The following is a 19,727-nucleotide window of genomic DNA, read 5'->3' as shown; positions in this document are numbered from 1 at the left end:
ATGTACAATGTCTTCTTTATCCATTCCTCTGTTGATGGACACTTTGGTTATTTCCATGTCTTGGCTATTGTGAATAGGCCAGCACTATAATTAGTATCTGGTGAGTTTGGTTTAACGTTTCCTGTTTGTCAGGGCTCACTGGAGGATTTGGGGTCAGTTTCATTAGTGGAGAAATAAATGTGACTCTGACATCAACTTTTCCGTGTTGTATTCATCATTCTGAACCCCACGTGAGGAGTGATAGGTCAGGTGAGCATCTTGGCCTTCAAAATTACAAAACATCACTTTTTAAAAAGGGCAGATTATTCAGCCATAAGAAGGGATGAAGTACTGATACAACATGGATGGACCTTGAAAACATTATGCTAAGAGAAAGTAACCAGATACAAAAGGCCACAAATTGTATAATTCCATTTATATGAAATATCCAGAAGAGGCAATTCCATAGAGACAGAAAACTGATCAGTGGTTGCCAGCGTCTGGGATGGAAAGAGAAAGTGGGGCATGACTGCCAGTGGGTACAGGGTTTCCCTTTGGGAAGATGAAAATATTCTGGGACTACATAGTGATGATGGTTGCATAACATTGGGAAGGTACTTAACGCCACTGAATTGTGTACTTTAAAATGGTTAAATTTTATGTTATTTAAAATAAGAACATGCCAAGCAAATAATAAATTCATGCTCACAGCTGTTTATTTTCTCTTAATGTAGGTATTTTGCAAATGAACCATTTGCTGACTTCCACCGCGTGGAGGGGTTACAGGGAGTCTACATTGCTACTCTGATTAATGGTTCCATGAATGAAGAGAACATGAGATCAGTCATCACCTTTGACAAAGGGGGGACCTGGGAATTCCTTCAGGCCCCAGCCTTCACGGGGTATGGAGAGAAAATCAGCTGTGAGGTATAGATGCTTTGCTCTTGTTTGGATTGTTAATACACACTTTTAACTGTAGTTCTACTCTTACAGTTCCCAAACTCTGCATCAAGATGCCTTGGGGTGCCATAGTGAACGCACAGGGGCACCATGGGATATTTTAAGTTTTTGAGGGAAAAACTGTGATACTTGATGTCTGTTGGTCACCCTGTGAATTACTATCTTGAGTTAGTTCACAGTTTCAACATTAGCTCATGCTATATGTCTTTTGCTGACATATCTTTGTGAAGCTGGATTTTTGGCAGTTGATGTGATAAAAAGCAAGTAAGAAAATCAGGTTGGCACAGGAAATGATGGTAGTGATATCTGATTAGATTCCAAAGTTTGAGAAGATGTGCAGTGCCCAAAAGGTGTCTACATACTATTATTAAGTAATTGTGGTTATTTAAGAATGAAATAAAATTTTATGTTTTCTTTCAATTTATACACACACACACAATATTATTTCAAACTGCTGCTAAGTTATTAGGACATATACTTATTAAGTTGTTTGGACTTAACTATGTAAAAAAACAAACATTGGTATTTCTTCTGACCTGAGGCTGTTATAAAAAAAATTACTGAGATACCAGTTGTGCTGGGAACCAAGAAAGTCTGGGGACCTGTGCTGTACAGCAAAGTGATTTGCTGGGGAACGTCTTTTAAAATTCCTCCCTGAATATAATTTAGGATTCTACAGTTTTCCCTACCTGTGGCTTCATCTGAAAAGCTCATGATACTAAAATGTGTTATTTGGTCCCATTCAGTGTTGCCATTCGCTTAAGTGGTTCCTTCCTTTTCCCTGGGGAGAAGTCTGTGATCGTGGTCCTCGGCTTCATGTGACACCCCACACACCTCCATTTTCATTTCTCTAGGGGATCTAGGGTGTGTAAAGTAGGCAGGTGGAAGGAACTCGGAAAAAAACAGTAGTACTCATTTTTGGAGAAACCAAAACATTTTAGTTAGACAATTACCTGGTCTTTTGGATTTTTGAATTTCATTTGTCCATGGTTAAATATATTGACTCTCTTGTATGCTGTATCCGTGGTCCTTGGGAAAATTATTTTGGAGACTCTTGTTCTAGAATGTACTTCTTGATTTTTTTTTCTTTTCCTTTTTTTTTTTTGTACTTCTTGATTTTTCTTCCCTATTTGGTAACAGGTCTGGACTTACCACATCGAGTCTAGCTTTGGAGAGAGGCAGGTTATAAGCAGGTGCAGATAAACACCTAGGTGTTGTTTCACTGCAGGATATAGATTTTGGAGCATGTGGTAGGGGTCCAAACCTTGGTTAAATAAAATGAATAGTATTGTTAAAATCCAGCTGCTTCTTTCCCTGACTGATCAGTTTATTTATGAACTGTACAACAATTAGTAATCAGCTTTTAGTTTCTGCTTCTGATTTTAGGTGGTGACAGAAAAGGTGAGTTGGCAGATATTTCTTTGAGACTCAACCTAATTTGCTCCAGTTTTCATTTGCTGAACTTTGATGCTAGCAAGACAGATATTTGTTAGAGAGATCCTTTTGTTATAAAAATAAGTATATCTAGCAAATCATGTCAGTTTTTACCTGTAACATAGGCACACATAGAGATACCCTATCTAGAACACCAGACAAGGCTAAGTAACATTTGACAGTCACTTTCTGGCCAGGAGAATCAGGTATGACCCTATAGCAAAAGGCATTGTTTGCAGAACTATTAAAATCTGAACATAAGTGATGGAGGCCAGTTTGAATAACCTGAAGTCTTGCAGAGGACACCTGAAGACTTGTTGTACAAATGCAGACTGCTTAAAAAAGTTTAATGTGACTCTTTTGGTGTTTATATCTCATATGTGTTGTACATCTGGGAGCTTATCAGTGAGACTTTCTGACTTCTGAGTCTTAGTTTTTTTTCTGACAGAGTTGCTTAAATCACATTTGAAATACATCTTCACTGACTTAGAAAATAAGTACCATGAAATCATTTCATTCTCTTTCATTCATTTGAATGACATGAGAGAAATTCTAGGTAACATGAGAGAGTGATAGCTTTCCTATCTACTTGAGTTGGCACTGATTTCTTTTTTAATTTTGATTGAAATATAGTTGATTCACAATGTTGTGTTAGTTTCTGGTATACAGCTAAGTGATTCAGTTATATATATATATATATATATATATATATGTGTATACATATATATATATATATATATACACACACACACACACACACACGCACTTTTTTAGATTCTTTTCCATTATAGGTTATTACAAGATATTGAGTGCTATACAGAAGGTCCCTGTGCTATACAGAAGTTCCCTGTGCTATACAGAAGGTCCTTGTACGTTATCTATTTTATATATGACACTGATTTCTAATTGCTATTCTCTGAGAGCCTCAGAAGGAATTTTTTCTTAGGATTTTTCTCTTTTCTTCCATGAGAGGCATTTACGTGGTTCAGATGATCACGTCCACCTGGGGGAGTGTGGGGACAGCCAGGCTGTGGCTCTGGTCTCCTTTGGGCCAGATCTCCTTCCTCTGTGCCGACGGCAGCGTGGGCCCAGGAGGCCTCAGCGTTTCACGGGAGGCCTCTGTGTCGTGTCGCGTGCTGACGGCTCCTGAACTTGCGTTCTGTAGCTCTCCCAGGGCTGCTCCCTCCACCTGGCCCAGCGGCTCAGCCAGCTACTTAGCCTCCAGCTCCGAAGGATGCCCATCCTGTCCAAGGAGTCGGCGCCCGGTCTCGTCATCGCCACGGGTAAGTTGGCTTGGCCTGTTCTCACTGACGGGTTAAGCTATTGGCTTACGTGCAGCCAAATACATAGTGACCGCTGCCACCTAGGGCAATACTGGCTGTTCGTGGTTCTGAGACATCTTAGCTGCTAGATGACTCAGAATTTCTGGTTGAGCAAGATGATTATCTGACGTATTCTTGACATTAAAAATACTTACTCTTCCTGCATTTTAGGTTCGGTGGGAAAGAACTTGGCAAGCAAGACAAACGTGTACATCTCCAGCAGTGCTGGAGCCCGGTGGCGAGAGGTCAGCCCCCTCCCTCCACAACCCCTGCCCTTGTTTGTGGGAGAATGTGGACTGTGCCTTGACATTTCAAGGACACGCATGGCTGGTGGTGGAGGCCAACGACGCCAAATATGGTTATAAAATAAAGAGAGGTACCCGGAGCCACACTGACAGGGTCGGCTGCACTGTTGTGTATTCACACCCCGTGATGTGGGCTTGTGATTTTGCCAAAAACGTTACTTTGAATCCGAAACAGACTTTTTAAAAAACAGCTGTGAATTTGTGTAAATATCCCAAGATTATAAATTCCCTAAGGATAAGGCAGTGTCTGTTTTGTCACTTCCTTACTCCTGGGACCTAGCAGCGTCTGGCACGGACACGTGGTGCTCGGTAACTGTTTGCTGAATCCATCAGCAGATTGTAATGTATTTGTAGCGGTGTCAGGTCTGACCCTGGTTACTTACTTATTTTTGTATATTAGCGAGGTTAAAGCCAAGCCCCTGCCCCGCCCACTTCCCTGACTGGCTGTACTGGGCAGGGGTCCTCCATCTCGCTCCGTGCTATGGCAGACTGTGCTGTGGAAGGAGCCTGTTTTTGCCTGAAGGTTGTGTGACTGATTTGGATCCTTAGGAATTGATTGTACCAATTCTGAAGGTGGGGCTAGTTCTCTAGTCCCCAGATGCTAGCTCAGCCTTGGACATTAGAGAATTCCCAAACTTGTTGGAAAAAAAAAAAAAAAAGTGTTTTTCACCAGTCTGCCATGAGGGAGACAGGCATCTGGTCTCATTCTGTAGGGGCCGCTGTGCTGTGTGTGCAGGGAACTGCTGGGGTAGAACTCACCGGATCTCTCGCGGGCCGGACGTGACGTCAGGAGGGCTGTGGGATTCTCGGGAGAACCAGCAGACGGCTCCCGTCCTCATGGTGCCCTTCCTGGGGATGCAATACCTACACTTTCAGAGTGAAATACATAGTATGTGAAGCAGTAGTAATACCCAACGTTTGTTTGGGTCTTGGCCTGTCACATACCTTATCTCGTTCGAGGTAGGGCTCTCTGTCCCTCCATAGATTGTGTGTGTGTGCGCGCGTGTATGTGCATGCATATGTGTGTGTGTGTGTGTGTGTGTGTGTAAGGACTACACAGCTGTCCAGTATGGTAGGGAACATAATCACGTATTCGGATGAGGGAGATCGTTAAGGCCAGAGTAGTCAAAAAGTGTGAACACTCTGGAATTTTCGGGGCATCCTTGTCCAGCTTCCATGGGAAAGATTAAGCAGCGGCTTCCCTCTTCCCTGGAGCTGGACATTCCTTTTGAAATTGGGTGTCCTCTCCTCTGCGGATAGGCCGGTGGTTTGTTTGTACCTTCTGATGTTGGTGTAATCTGGGGTTTGAACGTCTGCAAGTGATTTCCTTCTGGGGAGAAGGCAGTGTCTTGCTGCTCCTCCAGTGAAGTGGTGTCTGGCTAATGCTGGGGCAGCTGTCAGCGCCTCCCGCCAGGCACGCCCCACGCCGCCAAGAGGCAGCCATCGCACCAGGGACCTTAGTTTTGGAGCTAGCAGGGACTAACTAGGGGATGAAGAGGTTGAGACTGTCTGTGTGAGCGGGCATCTGAGCCCCCATGGGCAGCCTTCTCTTTAGAGGGACAGTCTCGGGTGTGTGAGGGGGATAGATGGTGGCCAGGGAAGAGGAAATGGGGTGCAGTTGACAGATGCTGCCTAGAAAACTGATGACTAGAATTCTTGTTCCCCTTCTCCTACTAATAAATTGTGCAAATTCTCAGATCCACAGAGTTCCATTTTTGCACTTAAAAAAAAAAAAACTTTGTTGAGGTACAGTAAACTGCGCATAGTTAAAGTATATAATTTGATCAGGATTGATCACCTTCACTACACCTTCACCCACACCACAGTTAAGACAGCTGCATCACCCATCAAAGCTTCTTTGTGTCCCTTTGTAATTCATTCCGGTCTCTACCCTCATCCCTCCAGATTATTAGCATTTTCTAGAATTCTGTGTAAATGGACTCATACAGATGCAGTCTTTTGGCTTTGAGGTTCATTCATGTTGTTTCATTTATCAGTGATTCTTTCCTTTTTCATTGTTGATCCGTATCCCATTGTGGGGATATTCCACAGTTTCTTTATCCATTCATTGATTGATGGACATTCTAGTTTTTGCTGATTACAAATATAGTTGTTATAAACATTTAATTGCATGGTTTTTAGGTGGACACATATTTTTATTTCTCTTGGGTAGATACTGTAGGAAGGAATGAGTGGGCAACCTGGTAGATATGTCTAGCTTTTAAAGGAATTACCAGATTATTTTAAAGTATCAAATTGTTTTCCAAAGTGGATGTACTGTTTCATGTTTCCACCAGCAGTGTGTGAGCTCTGATTGCTTCAGGTGCATGCCAACACTTGATATGGTCAGTCTTTTAAATTTTAGACATTTTATTAACTGCATATGATATTTCATTGTGGTTTTAATTGGCATTTCTTTGATGACTAATGATGTTGAGCTTCTGTTTTTTTTTTTTTCTTTTTGATGTTGAGCTTCTTTTCATGTGTTCATTGGTCATTTAAAACTCTTTTGTGAAGTGTCTGTTCAGATCTTTTATATATTTTAGAGTTGTGTTTGTCTTCTTATTGAGCTGTAAGAGGTTTTTTTTTTTAATATATTATGAATTTAAGTCTTTTAGGTGTGTTATAAGTTTTTTCTCCTAGTCTGTGTCTTGCTTTTTTGTTTTCTTAATGGTGTCTTTTGAAGTGCAAATGTTTTTAATTTTGGTGAAGTCTAATTTATCAGTTCTTTTCTTCTATGTTTTATGTGCTTTGTTGTTCTGAGAAATGTTTGTCCTTCCCAAGTTAGCAGAGATTGTCCCCTATGTGTTCTTTTACAGGTTTTATAGTTTTAGGCTTTAGGTTTAGGTTTATGATCTATTTTGAGTTAATTTGTATATCTGGTGTGAGGGAAGGGTTGATACTCATTTTTTCCTTATAAACATGCTATTGGTCAAGCACCACTTGTTGAAAAGACTTCTCTTTTCCGCATCAAATTGCCTTGGTACCTGTTTGAAAATCAATTAGCCGTATGTGTGGGTCTCTTTCAAGACTTTCTGTTCTGCTCCATTTATGTATATGCCTAATCTCTTCACCAAAGCCAAATTGTCTTGATTACTGAAGACTTAGAGTAAAGGTTGAGATCAAGTATGGTAAGTCTTGCAATTTTCTTCTTTTTAAAAATTATGTTGACTTATTCTAGGTCCTTTGTCTATCCACATAACATTTTATTTTTTTAATTTTTTTAAAATTAATTTTTATTGGAGTATAGTTGCTTTACAATGTTGTGTTAGTTTCTACTGTATAGCAAAGTGAATCAGCTATATGTATACATATATCCCCTCTGTTTTGGATTTCCTTCCCATTTAGGTCACCACAGAGCATTGAGTAGAGTTCCCTGAGCTCTACAGTAGGTTCTCATTAGTTATCTATTTTATATATAGTATCAACAGTGTATATATGTCAATTCCAATCCCCCAGTTCATCCCACCCTCCTTCCCCCTTGGCATCCACACGTTTGTTCTCTACGTCTGTGTCTCTGTTTCTGCTTTGCAAGTAAGATCATTTATACCATTTTTCTAGATTCCACATATATGCAGTAATATATGATATTTGTTTTTCTCTTTCTGACCTACTTCACTCTATGACAGTCTCTAGGTCCATCCACATCTCTACAGATGACCCAATTTCATTCCTTATTATGGCTGAGTAATAATTCCATTGTATATATGTACCACATCTTCTTTATCCATTCCTCTGTCGATGGACATTTAGGTTGCTTCCATGTCCTGGCTGTTGTAAATAGTGCTACAATGAACATTGGGGTGCATGTGTCTTTTTAAAAAAATTTTTATTGGAGTATAGTTGCTTTGCAATATTGTGTTAGTTTCCACTGTACAGCAAACTGAATCAGCTATATGTATACATATATCCCCTCTTTTTTGGATTTCCTTCCCATTTTGGTCACCACAGAGCATTGAGTAGAGTTCCCTGTGCTATACAGTAGGTTCTTATTAGTTGTCTATTTTATATATAGTATCAATAGTGTATATATGTCAATCCCAATCTCCTAATTCACCCACTCCCCCTTCCCCCTTGGTATCCATATGTTTGTTCTCTATGTCTGTGTCTTTATTTCTGCTTTGTAAGTAAGATCATCTGTACCGATTTTTTCACATTCCACATATATGCATTAATATATGATACTTGTTTTTCTTTTCTGACTTAACTTCACTCTGTATGACAGTCTCTGGGTCCATCCACGTCTCTACAAATGACCCAGTTTCGTTCCTTTTTATGGCTGAGTAATATTCTATCATATATGTGTACCACATCCTCTTTATCCATTCCTCTGTTGATGGACATTTAGGTTGCTTGCATGTCCCGGCTATTGTGAATAGTGCTGCAATGAACATTGGGGTGCATGTGTCTTTTTGAATTATGGTTTTCTCTGGGTATATGTCCAGTAGTGGGATTACTGTGTCATATGGTAGTTCTAATTTTAGTTTTTTAAGGAACCTCCCCACTGTTCTCCATAGTGGCTGTACCAATTTACATTCCCACCAACAATGCATGAGGGTTCCCTTTTCTCCACACCCTGTCCAGCATTTACGGTCTGTAGATTTTTTTTATGATGGCCATTCTGACCAGTGTGAGGTGATACCTCACTGTAGTTTTGATTTGCATTTCTCTAATAATTAGTGATGTTGAGCATCTTTTCAAGTACCTCTTGGCCATCTGTATATCTTCTTTGGAGAAATGTCTATTTAGGTCTTCCACCCATTTTTTGATTAGGTTGTTTGTTTTTTTGATATTGAGCTGCATGAGCTGTTTGTATATTTTGGAGATTAATCCTTTGTCAGTTACTTCGTTTGCAAATATTTCCTCCCATTCTGAGGGTTGTCTTTTCATCTTGTTTATGGTTTCCTTTGCTGTGCAAAAGCTTTTAACGTTAATTAGGTCCCGTTTGTTTATTTTTGTTTTTATTCTCATTACTCTAGGAGGTGGGTCAAAAAAGATCTTGCTGCAATTTATGTCAAAGAGTGTTCTGCCTGTGTTTTCCTCTAAGTTTTATAGTGTCTGGCCTTACATTCAGGTCTTTAATCCATTTTGAGTTTATTTTTGTGTACGGTGTTAGGGAGTGTTCTAATTTCATTCTTTCACATGTAGCTGTCCAGTTTTCCCAGCACCACTTATTGAAGAGGCTGTCTTTTCTCCATTGTATATTCTTGCCTCCTTTGTCATAGATTAGGTGACGATAGGTGCTGCATGGGTTTATCGCTGAGCTTTCTATCCTGTTCCATTGGTCTAAATGTTTGTTTTTGTGCCAGTACCATATTGTCTTGATTACTGTAGCTTTGTAGTATAGTCTGAAGTCAGGGAGCCTGATTCCTGCAGCTCCGTTTTTCTTTCTCAAGATTGCTTTGGCTGTTCAAGGTCTTTTGTGTTTCCATACAAATTGTGAAATTTTCTGTTCTAGTTCTGTGAAGAAAGTCATTGGTAATTTGATAGGGATTGCATTGAATCTGTAGATTACTTTGGGTAGTATAGTCATTTTCACAGTATTGATTCTTCCAATCCAAGAACATGGTATATCTCTCCATCTTTTTGTGTCGTCTTTGATTTCTTTCATCAGTATTTATAGTTTTCTTTGTACAGGTCTTTTACCTCCTTAGGTAGGTTAATTCCTAGGTATGTTTTTCTTTTTGTTGCCACATAACACTTTAGAATCAGCTTGTCAATTTCTATAAATCCTGTTGGGATTTTTACTGGGATCACATTGAATTTATAGATCAATTTGGGGAAAATTGACATCATAACACTACTGGGTCTTCTGATCCATGAATGTGGTGTGTTATGCCATTTTTAAAAAAATTTCTCTTAGCAATATTTTATAGTTTTCAATGTGGAGGTCTTGTATACTTTCCTTTTGTTAGCTTTATTCCTAGAGATTTTTTATTTTTTGGTATTACTGTAAATGGGACTTTCTTTAAAGTTCATTTTTCAGTTTTTGCTATAGTATATAAGAAGACAATTGATTTTTATATATTAACCTTATATTCTGCAACATTGCTAAAATAATTCATTAGTGTTAGTAGTTGTTTTGTAGATTCAGTATAAGCAGTTGTATCATCTGCAAATAGGGACAGTTTTATTTCTTCCTTTCTGATCTTTACTTGTTTTATTTCTCCTTTTCTCTCTTCCTTCTCTCCCCTTCCCTAATATGTAATAATATGGTAATATGTAACATGGTGTATTATGTTAAAGGAAAAACTCTTTTCCCTTACTCTCAGAATACTTCTGATACCAAATGTGTGGGAGTTTTCCCATCATAGCAAGCAGTACTCCAACTCTCCAGACACCCACTGGATGTCCTACAATTCAGTCAGGACACATGCTAGCTGGAGTTGGCACAGACCCAGAGTCTAAGGGCTCAGTCTCACAAGACTGCCCCACCTGACCCCACTTCAGACGCCAGTTGCAAGTCTCAGGTTGTCACCTGTACTTCTGACTGACCAGCTATAAACTGGGGGTTCCCACGACCCACTCTTTGGGTTCAGTAATTTGCTAGAATGGCTGACAGAACTCAGGGAAATATTTATTTATATTTACCCGTTTATTATAAAGGATATTTCAAAGGGTACAGATGAACAGCCAGATGAAGAGGTACATAGGACAGGGTCCAGAAGGGTCCCAACCATGGAGCTTCTGTCCCCGTAGAGTTCGGGTGTGCTGTTCTTCCAGCATGTGGATGTGTTCACCAACTTGGAAGCTCTCTGAATCCTGCAGTTTAGGGATTTTTTTTTTTTTTTACTAATCATTTGACTTTATGTATTTATTTTTTAAATTGTAGTATAGTTGATTTACAATGTGTTATTTTCTGGTGTACAGCAAAGTGATTCCATTATATATATATATTCTTTTTCATATTCTTTTCCATTATGATTTATTGCAGGATATTGAATATAGTTCCCTGTGCTATACAGTAGGTCCTTGTTATTTATCTATTTTAATGGAGGCTTCATCACATAGATGTGATTAATTATTAACTCACTCTCCAGCCCCTCTGTCCTCCTGAGAGGATGGAGGTGGGGCTCAAAATTTCAAGCTTCTAATCATGCTTAGTCTTTCTGTTGACCAGCCCCCATACTGTCCAGGAGCCCACCATGAGTCTCCTCATTAGGACAAGAGACTCTCCTATCACCCAGGAAATTACAAGGGCTGTAGGAGCTCTGTGTAAGGCACACTCCTGTCACCCCCATCAGTCAGAAAATTACAAGGGTTTGAGGAGCTCTGTGTCAGGAACTGGGGTCCAAGACCAAATATTAGAACAAAAGGTGCTCCTATTGCTCTTCATCATTTAGGAAATTACAAAGATTTTAGGACCTCTCACCAGGAGCCCAGACAAAGACCAAAGTTTATATTTCTTCTTATATCACAGTATCACAAATGTAATATGTAATATGGTGTAGTACATTAATTGGTTCTTGAATATTAAACTATCCTGGAATTACTGGAATAATTCTTGAACCCTACTTAGTTACAATATATTATCCTTTTAATGTAAGTTTAGTATTTTTTTAAATTAATTAATTTAATTAATTTATTTTTGGCTGCATTGGGTCTTTGTTGCCACACGCAGGTTTTCTCTAGTTGCGGCGAGCGGGGGCTACCCTTTGTTGTGGTACACAGGCTTCTCATTGCGGTGGCTTTTCTTGCTGCAGAACACGGGCTCTAGGTGTGTGAGCTTCAGTAGTTGTGGCTCACAAGCTCAGTAGTTGTGGCGCACGGGCTCAGTTGCTCTGCGGCATGTGGGATCTTCCGGACCAGGGCTTGAACCCATGTCCCCTGCACTGGTAGGCGGATTCTTAACCACTGTGCTACCAGGGAAGCCCCTGTAAGGTTAGTTTTGATTTGCTAGTAGTTTTTAAAAGATTTTTGTGTTACTTATGAGAGATATCGCTCAGTAATTTTTTGTTTGTTTGTTTGTTTTGGTAACGTCTTTGTCAGGTTTTGGTGTTAGGGTAAAACAAACTGAGCAGCAATTCTTCCTCTTTTATGTTCTGATAAAGTTTGTGTAAGAGTGGTGTGTTTTTTTTTTCTTGAATCATCTACCAGTGAAGCTATCTGGACCTGGAGTTTTCTTCTTGGGAATGTTTTTGTTTAGAAATTGTTTCTCGGGCAGATAGAGAACTATTCAGATTTTCTGCTACTTATGTCCGTTTTGGTGAGTTGTATATTTTTAGACATTTGTCCTTTCATCTAAAGTTATTGAATTTGTTGGCTTAAAATTACTCAAGGTATTTTCTAATGTTTTAAAATGTCTGTAGGATTTGTGGTAATAACCTGTTTTCATTCCTGTTATTGTATTTTTTTCCTCTATTTTTCTTGATTAGTTTAGTTAGTGGTTTGTCAATATTATTGATCTTTTCAAAGCACCCGCTTTTGGCTTTAATTTTCTCTGTTGTCTGTTTTCTATTTTGTTGATTTCTCCTCTATAGTATTACCTTTCCCTTATCCTTGTATACTTTGGATTTACTTTGCTTTTCTATTTGTAGCTTGTTAAGGTATAACTTTAGGTTATTGATTTTTAGATCTTTTCTTACGTAGGCATTTGCAGCTCTAATTTTCCCTGTAAATACTACTTTAGCTGTATGCCACAAATTTAGATGTGTTGTATTTTTGTTGTCATTCAGTTCAGAATATTTTTTAATGTCTCCCTTTAAAATTGAGATGTAATTCACATGCAGTAAAATGTACCATTTTAAAGTGTATGGTTCAGTGGTTTTAGGTATATTCACAAGTGATGTGATGTGCAGCCATCACCACTATCTAATTCCAGAACATTTTTATCACTTCATAATGTCCCTTTTGCTTTTTGTCTTTGTCTGATAAGTTATTTAGAAAAGGGTTGTTTAGTTTTCAGATATTTGATATTTTCAAAGATATCTTAATTTCCTTGTAGTCAGATAATACATTTTATATGATTTCAAGTCTTTTAAACTTAATGGGACTTGTTTTATGATCCAACATGTGGTTTGTCTTGGTGAATATGTCATGTGCGTTAGCAAGGAATGTATATTCTGCAGTTGTTGGATGCAGTGTTCAACAGATGTTATTTATATGAAGGCGGTTGATACTTATTCAGACCTTCTACATACTTCGGGGCTAGTTCTATAAATTGCTATATATTGCAGTTTTGGGGGGGCTAGTTCCATAAATTGCTATATATTGCAGTTCTGTAAATTGTTGGTGGTAAATTCTCCAGCTATGATTGTGGAATTGTCTTTTTTTCCTTTAAATCCTATCAATATTGCTTCATGTATTTTTACGCTCTGTTATTATGTACATATTTATAATTATTTTTACTGATTTATTGTCCCTTTTATCGTTATGGAATATTCCTCTTTATCTATGGTAATACCCTTTGTCTTGAAGTCTTTTTTATCTTATATTGAAAGTCACTTTAACCATCTTATGTTTACTGTTTGGATAATATATCTTTTACTATCCGTTTACTTTCTACCCATCTGTGTCTTTACATTGAAGTGTTTCTTATAGGCAGCATATAGTGAGGGTCTTTTTAATTTATTCTGATAAGCTCTGCTTTTTAACTAAATGCTTAGACCATTAACATTTAATATAATTATTGATATGGTTGGATTTAGGTTTAATATTTTATGTATTTGTTTGTTTATTTAAATTTCATTTTTTAAAATTCTGTTCCTTCTTTATGGCCTCCTTTTGTATTATTTAGGTATTTTTAGTATTCTATTTTTATTTAAATATTATCTTTTTGATTATATTTCTTTGTAGTATTATTATTTTTTTAGTGGTTGCTCTAAGGATTACAGCATATATATTTAATCTTTCATAGTCTTTTTTGAATTGATACTGCATTTAACATAATATTACACTTAACATAAAATTTAGAAACCTTGCAACCAAATAAATCCCTTTTCTCTTCTCCCAACTTTTTTGTTTTCATTTTTTATCACATTGACACATATTGAAAAACTCAGCAATGTCTTTGTTTTTGCTTTAATCATTATATGGATTTTAAAGAGCTTAAGAGGAAGAGCAGTCTTTTATATTCACCCAGATATTTACCATTTCCCTTGCTCTTCCTTCCTTCCTGAAGATCCCTGTTGCCCTCCGTAAATTTCACAGCAGCCTGATGATATGCCTTTAGCATTTGTTGTGGAGCAGATCTACTAGCTATGTGTTCTCTTGGTTTTCCTTTTCTTGATTTTCCTTCATTTGAGAATCCCGGTAATTCACCTTCATTCCTGGGGGATGTGTTTGTTTGATATTGTATGCTGGATTGATAGTAATTTTCTTTCCATAGAGGCATACCTCATTTTATTGTGCTTTGTAGATATTGTATTTTTTACAAATTGAAGGTTTGTGGCAACCCTGCATCGAGCATGTCCATTGGTGCCATTTTTCCAACAGCATTTGCTTGCTTTGTGTCTGTGTCACACTTTAGTGATTCTTGCAATATTTCAAACTTTTTCATTATTATTATTATATTTGTTATGGTGATATATGTTCAGTGATCTTTGATGTTACTACTGTGACTTGCTGGAGGCTCAGATGATGCTTAGCTTTTTTTTTAATAGCAGTAAAGCACTTTTAATTAAGGTATGTACATTGTTTTATTTAGACATAATGCTATTGCACACTTAATAGACTACAGGATAGTGCAAACATAACTTTCATAAGCACTGAGAAATCAAAAAATTCATATGATTCACTTCATTTTGGTATTTGCTTTATTGTGGTGGTCTGAACCACAATATCTCCAAGGTGTGTCTATACCTTAAAAGATGTGCTATCTTCCGATGGGAAATCTATAATCATTTGTTACCATTTTCTGGTATGTATTGTGTCATTTTCCTTAAGACGCTTCGATATTTTTTCCTTATCTTTGGTTTTCAGCAGTTTTGTTCTGATGTCTCTAGGTGTGGTTTTCTCTGTGATGATTGCTTTTGGGGACACTGATCTCTTGAATCTATAAATTTATCTTTTTCACCAAATTTGGGAAATTTTCAGCCATTATTTTTTCAAATGTTTTTTCTGCTTCAGTTCCTTTCTCTTGTTCATCTTGGCCTCCAATTACACATAGAACTTTTGTTATTGTCCCACAGTTTCTTGGGGCATTTTTCCTTTAAGTCTTTTATTCTGTATGTTCTTTAGAATAGATTATTTTTTTTTTTTTAATATTTATTTATTTATTTATTTTTGGCTGTGTCGGGTCTTAGTTGTGGCATGTGAGATCTTTTGTTGAGATGTGAGGGCTCTTTGTTGTGGCGCTCAAGCTTCTCTCTAGTTGTGGCACGCAGGCTTCAGAGCGCGTGGGCTCTGTAGTTGCAGCACACAGGCTCTCTAGTTGTGGCATGTGGGCTTAGTTGTCCTGTGGCATGTGGGATCTTAGTTTCCCAACCAGGGATTGAACCCGTGTCCCCTGCATTAGAAGGCGGATTCTTTTTTTTTTTTTTTTTAACATCTTTATTACAGTACAATTGCTTTACAATGGTGTGTTAGTTTCTGCTTTATAACAAAGTGAATCAGTTATACATATACATATATTCCCATATCTCTTCCCTCTTGCATCTCCCTCCCTCCCACCCTCCCTATCCCGCCCCTCTAGATGATCACATAGCACAGAGCTGATCTCCCTGTGCTATGCGGTTGCTTCCCACTGGCTATCTATTTTATGTTTGGTAGTGTATATATGTCCATGCCACTCTCTCACTTTGTCACATCTTACCCTTCCCCCTCCCCATATCCTCAAGTCCATTCTCTAGTAGGTCTGTGCCTTTATTCCCGTCTTGCCACTAGGTTCTTCATGACCTTTTTTTTTTTTCCCTTAGATTCCATATATATGTGTTAGCATACTGTATTTGTTTTTCTCTTTCTGACTTACTTCACTCTGTATGACAGACTCTAACTCCATCCACCTCACTACAAATAACTCAATTTTGTTTCTTTTTATGGCTGAGTAATATTCCATTGTATATATGTGCCACATCTTCTTTATCCATTCATCCGATGATGGACACTGAGGTTGAGAAGGCGGATTCTTAACTACTGGACCACCGGGGAAGTCCCAGAATAGATCATTTCTACTGTTCTGTATTTATCTTTAAATTCACTAATTCCTTTGTCATCTCTATTCTGTCATTGAGCCCATCAGTGAATTTCCTATTTCAAATATTTTATTTTCCTGTTCTAGAATTCATTCCTTTAAAAAAAATAGTTTCCACTTCTCTGGGAAGAATTCTTGTCTTTTGCTCATTTCAGGTGTGTTTTCCTTTACCTCATGGAACACAGTTATAAGAACTGTTTTAAAGTCTTTGGTAATTTCAGCGTTTGGATCATCTTGGAATTGGCACCCATTGATTGTCTTTTCCCTGGAGAATTGGAAATTTTTACCGATCCATTTGTATGTTGAGTAATTTTGGATTGCATCCCGGACATGAAATGAAATCTTCTGGAGGATGTTGCTGTTTTTGTTTTAGCATGTAATGAACCTGTGCAGATTCGGACTGTAACTTCTGTCTTGCATTCTTTGGAGATCTCAGTTCAGATTGCTAAGTCTTTTCTGTGCTAGTTTGGGTCTGTTCCACGAACATACAGTTTAGGGGTTAGGCTGAAACATATGTGAGTCCATCCACAGAATTAGAGGGTTTACTTCCTCATGCTCTCCCCTCTGGGATTCCATCTACATTGTCTCCATCATGCAGGGGCTTCTTTTCCTGACTCCTTAGGCAGAAAGTTTCCATTGAAGGTTCAGCTGCCTGACTGGGACTAACGTATTCTAGGCTGGGGCATTCCCTCAGGGCACAGGTGTACCAGGAAGCCCCAATTGTTTGGGTAGTTTCTCCAGGTTTTAAATCCCCTTCATAAGCTGCCTTATTTTGTTTACTTTTCAGCATCCTCGGGTAGCTGTCTTTTTGTATTGAATATTTTGTCCAAATTTTTTAGTTGTAATTAACAAGAAGGATGGGCTGTAGTGGGCTTATACTTATACAGTCAAACCAGTACTCTAGTTGGTTAATTTTTAATAGCTGCTTGGTGAGGGTCAGAGATGTGGGTTTGACTCCTGCCTCTGCAGTTTACAGTCTGCCACTTTAATAGGAACTCCAGTTTCTTCATTTGGCAAAAAAATATTGGGACATGAGAACTTGCTCTGCCCAGCCCCAGGGATGTGTGGATCAGATGAGATAATGGCTGTGAAGTGCTCTGGAAACGGAAAAATCGTATTCAAGTGGTTGATATCCCTGCTGTGTGTGTGCATGTGTGTGCCTGAGTGTGTGCACACGTGTGTGTGTGGTGTGTACCATTTATGCCCGGCCATCTCCATGGCAGTGACATCGGCACTGGCTCTCTGTCTTCAGGCTCTTCCTGGACCTCACTACTACACATGGGGAGACCATGGCGGGATCATCATGGCCATCGCCCAAGGCATGGAAACCAGTGAGCTGAAGTAAGTGTCTCTGATGAAGCTTTTTAACATCACACTGTTCTCCCAGAAATTTAACTCTGTGATTATAAGTGGATTATCTCTGTAGCACTAGGTTATTGACAGCACAATTTGTGCCTTGGGAAATTACTTAAATTTTTCTTGTTTATTAAGTGGGAATGATAATCTGCCCTTCCTATCTCAGAGAGGAACAAATGAAATAATTTTACTGATTTGAAAAAGCACAACTCTATAGAAATATAAATTAATAATGACTTAAAAATTAACTAGAGGCTCTTCAACTTGTCTTTCTTTGCTTTGTGTGTGACACACAGAATTACTCATAGAATGAGTAAGAATAATAATAAATAATAATGGTACGTGAGTAGTGATTTCAGAATACATATTACTTGATAGCCAAGTGACTTTTACTGTGATACCTTTGGTTTTGGGGTTCTTGCAGATAGACCTGGAAAGGACATTTGGGGTTAATGACTTCATTTTCTAGATGAGAAAACTGAGGCTCAGAAAGGTAAAGTAACTTGACCAAGATCCTCCCCTTTGTTAATAACAGACAAGACTAGCACTCAGGTCTTTAAATTACGTTCTGTACTCTTTGCAGTACATTCCTCTGAAAAGCAAAAATGTCAACAGTTAGTAACCTCTGCTTTCTTGAGTCTGATTTTATCAGAACCAATTCTTTCATTACTTTTGTCTGAGTTAGGACAGAAGTTAATTTTGTTAACATTCGGTCGGGACAGACTATCTCTCACTTCTCCTTGTTTTTGGGCTGAACCCATGAGACAGATTGCTAAAAGAGGGGGAGAGGGCTCCTATAATCATCTTGTTTAATGCAAGGGAGAAAGCTTTCTTTTCCTTGGCTCCTTTTAGAAACAGGGCCAGCAGCAAGAGAGAGAGGTGGGTGGTTTGAAAAAAGAGCTCTTAGCTGGTTTCCCCTGTGGTTAATTGGACATGTGCTGAGCGACCTGGCCTCCAAGAAGCAGAGAGAAGCAAAATCCCGGTGTTCTGCGCTCCACCTGGCTGGTCTCTGGTCTGTGCAGCTCTGGTCAGCGGCTGCTTTAGAGCCAGGAGTCAGAAGAAGTCCTGTTTGTACGCAACAGACTGTGTCCCCATTCAGATTGACGTTTGCTCAAATGAGGACAGTCACAGGGTACATGCTTCCCACATTCGTGTCGTCATTTATTTATCCATTAATTTATTAATTCCCATCTCACACATCTCGCGAGCACTGATGGTGCCTGGTGATGTGTATCTAAAGAGACATAGGATGTTTTCCTTCACTGTCAAGGAGTCCATCCTCTAGTGGTGAGATACACAAGTACACAATGTGATGTTCGGGACGCTCCTTGAGAAGTACGGTAGGGGACGTAGTTTGGCTCCCTAGGAATACATTTCATTCTGTGTGTGGCAGTCAGACTGCAGAGACAGTTCCTGATTTTCCCTGTTAAACTCTCCTCCAGATTACATTTGCATTCCAAGCTGGCTTCTCTGGAGTAGTTAATGTGATTCTGGTCCTCTTACACCATCTGTCGGTGCATATGTGCTCGGGGAACGCAGAGTCATTGCTAGCTAGCTGCAGGAAAACATGATCAGGAAAATAGACCTGCTGCCAGAAAATCACAGTGCCCTCGGCAGACATTGAACAATGATTTTGGGGTGGTAGACTTTAAGGATATGGACCCTCTAGCATCCCTCTATTTGCACAGGTCATGTGGAGGTGTCTGTAGGTATGGTTCAAATAAAACATTTGCAAATATGAGAATATGTTCAGGCCTCCTATTGACAGGTGCGTGTGTCCCAAATATCAGTCTGAGCTTACCCAAAATCTGCGTAGTCTAGCCACCTGGCATTTGTATATTGCTCACAGAGTTGTTGTTTTTTTTTTTTCTTGCTTCTCCTGCTGCTCTGCTCTTGACCTGTGTGCTATCAGCTTCATCAGAAGAGAAGCAGGAAATAAATATTGTAATTAGTTCAGATCCTTAAACCACATGAGTGAAGGCTGCTTCTGACTCACCTGGATTTCTATTGCTGGTCTAGGACTTCAGACACGTCTAAGTCTGGTCTCCCCAGCCATGGCCATGGCTCCCTCCTTTGAGTCTCATAGTATTTATTGGTGGCTGTCTCATTGATTTGGCATTCATCGCATGCTGCCTCCTTTTGTGAGTTACCTTTTCATTATATGCCTGGTTTCCTCAGCTCATTAACAAGGTCTTTGTAGACAAGGATTTCTATTCTATGCAGGCTAGCAGGCACTTAGTA

At 38.9% G+C, this 19,727-nt stretch overlaps 1 protein-coding gene across 3 annotated transcripts in view; it reads left to right on the top strand.

Moving 5' to 3' along the window:
• The window catches only part of SORL1 (sortilin related receptor 1), a 162,648-nt gene that overhangs the window by 52,814 nt on the left and 90,107 nt on the right, over positions 1 to 19,727 (top strand). For all 3 annotated transcript variants that reach the window (XM_059930177.1, XM_059930176.1, XM_059930178.1), the window contains exons 9-12: positions 714 to 906; positions 3,539 to 3,656; positions 3,867 to 3,940; positions 17,383 to 17,471. In XM_059930177.1, coding sequence (XP_059786160.1) covers positions 714 to 906; positions 3,539 to 3,656; positions 3,867 to 3,940; positions 17,383 to 17,471 — 474 coding nt within the window. The remainder of the gene's footprint in view (positions 1 to 713; positions 907 to 3,538; positions 3,657 to 3,866; positions 3,941 to 17,382; positions 17,472 to 19,727) is intronic.

This window comes from Balaenoptera ricei, chromosome 8, assembly GCF_028023285.1.
Source record: "Balaenoptera ricei isolate mBalRic1 chromosome 8, mBalRic1.hap2, whole genome shotgun sequence".
Classification (NCBI taxonomy): Eukaryota; Metazoa; Chordata; class Mammalia; order Artiodactyla; family Balaenopteridae; genus Balaenoptera; species Balaenoptera ricei.
This window is presented reverse-complemented; position numbering and strand designations above follow the sequence as displayed.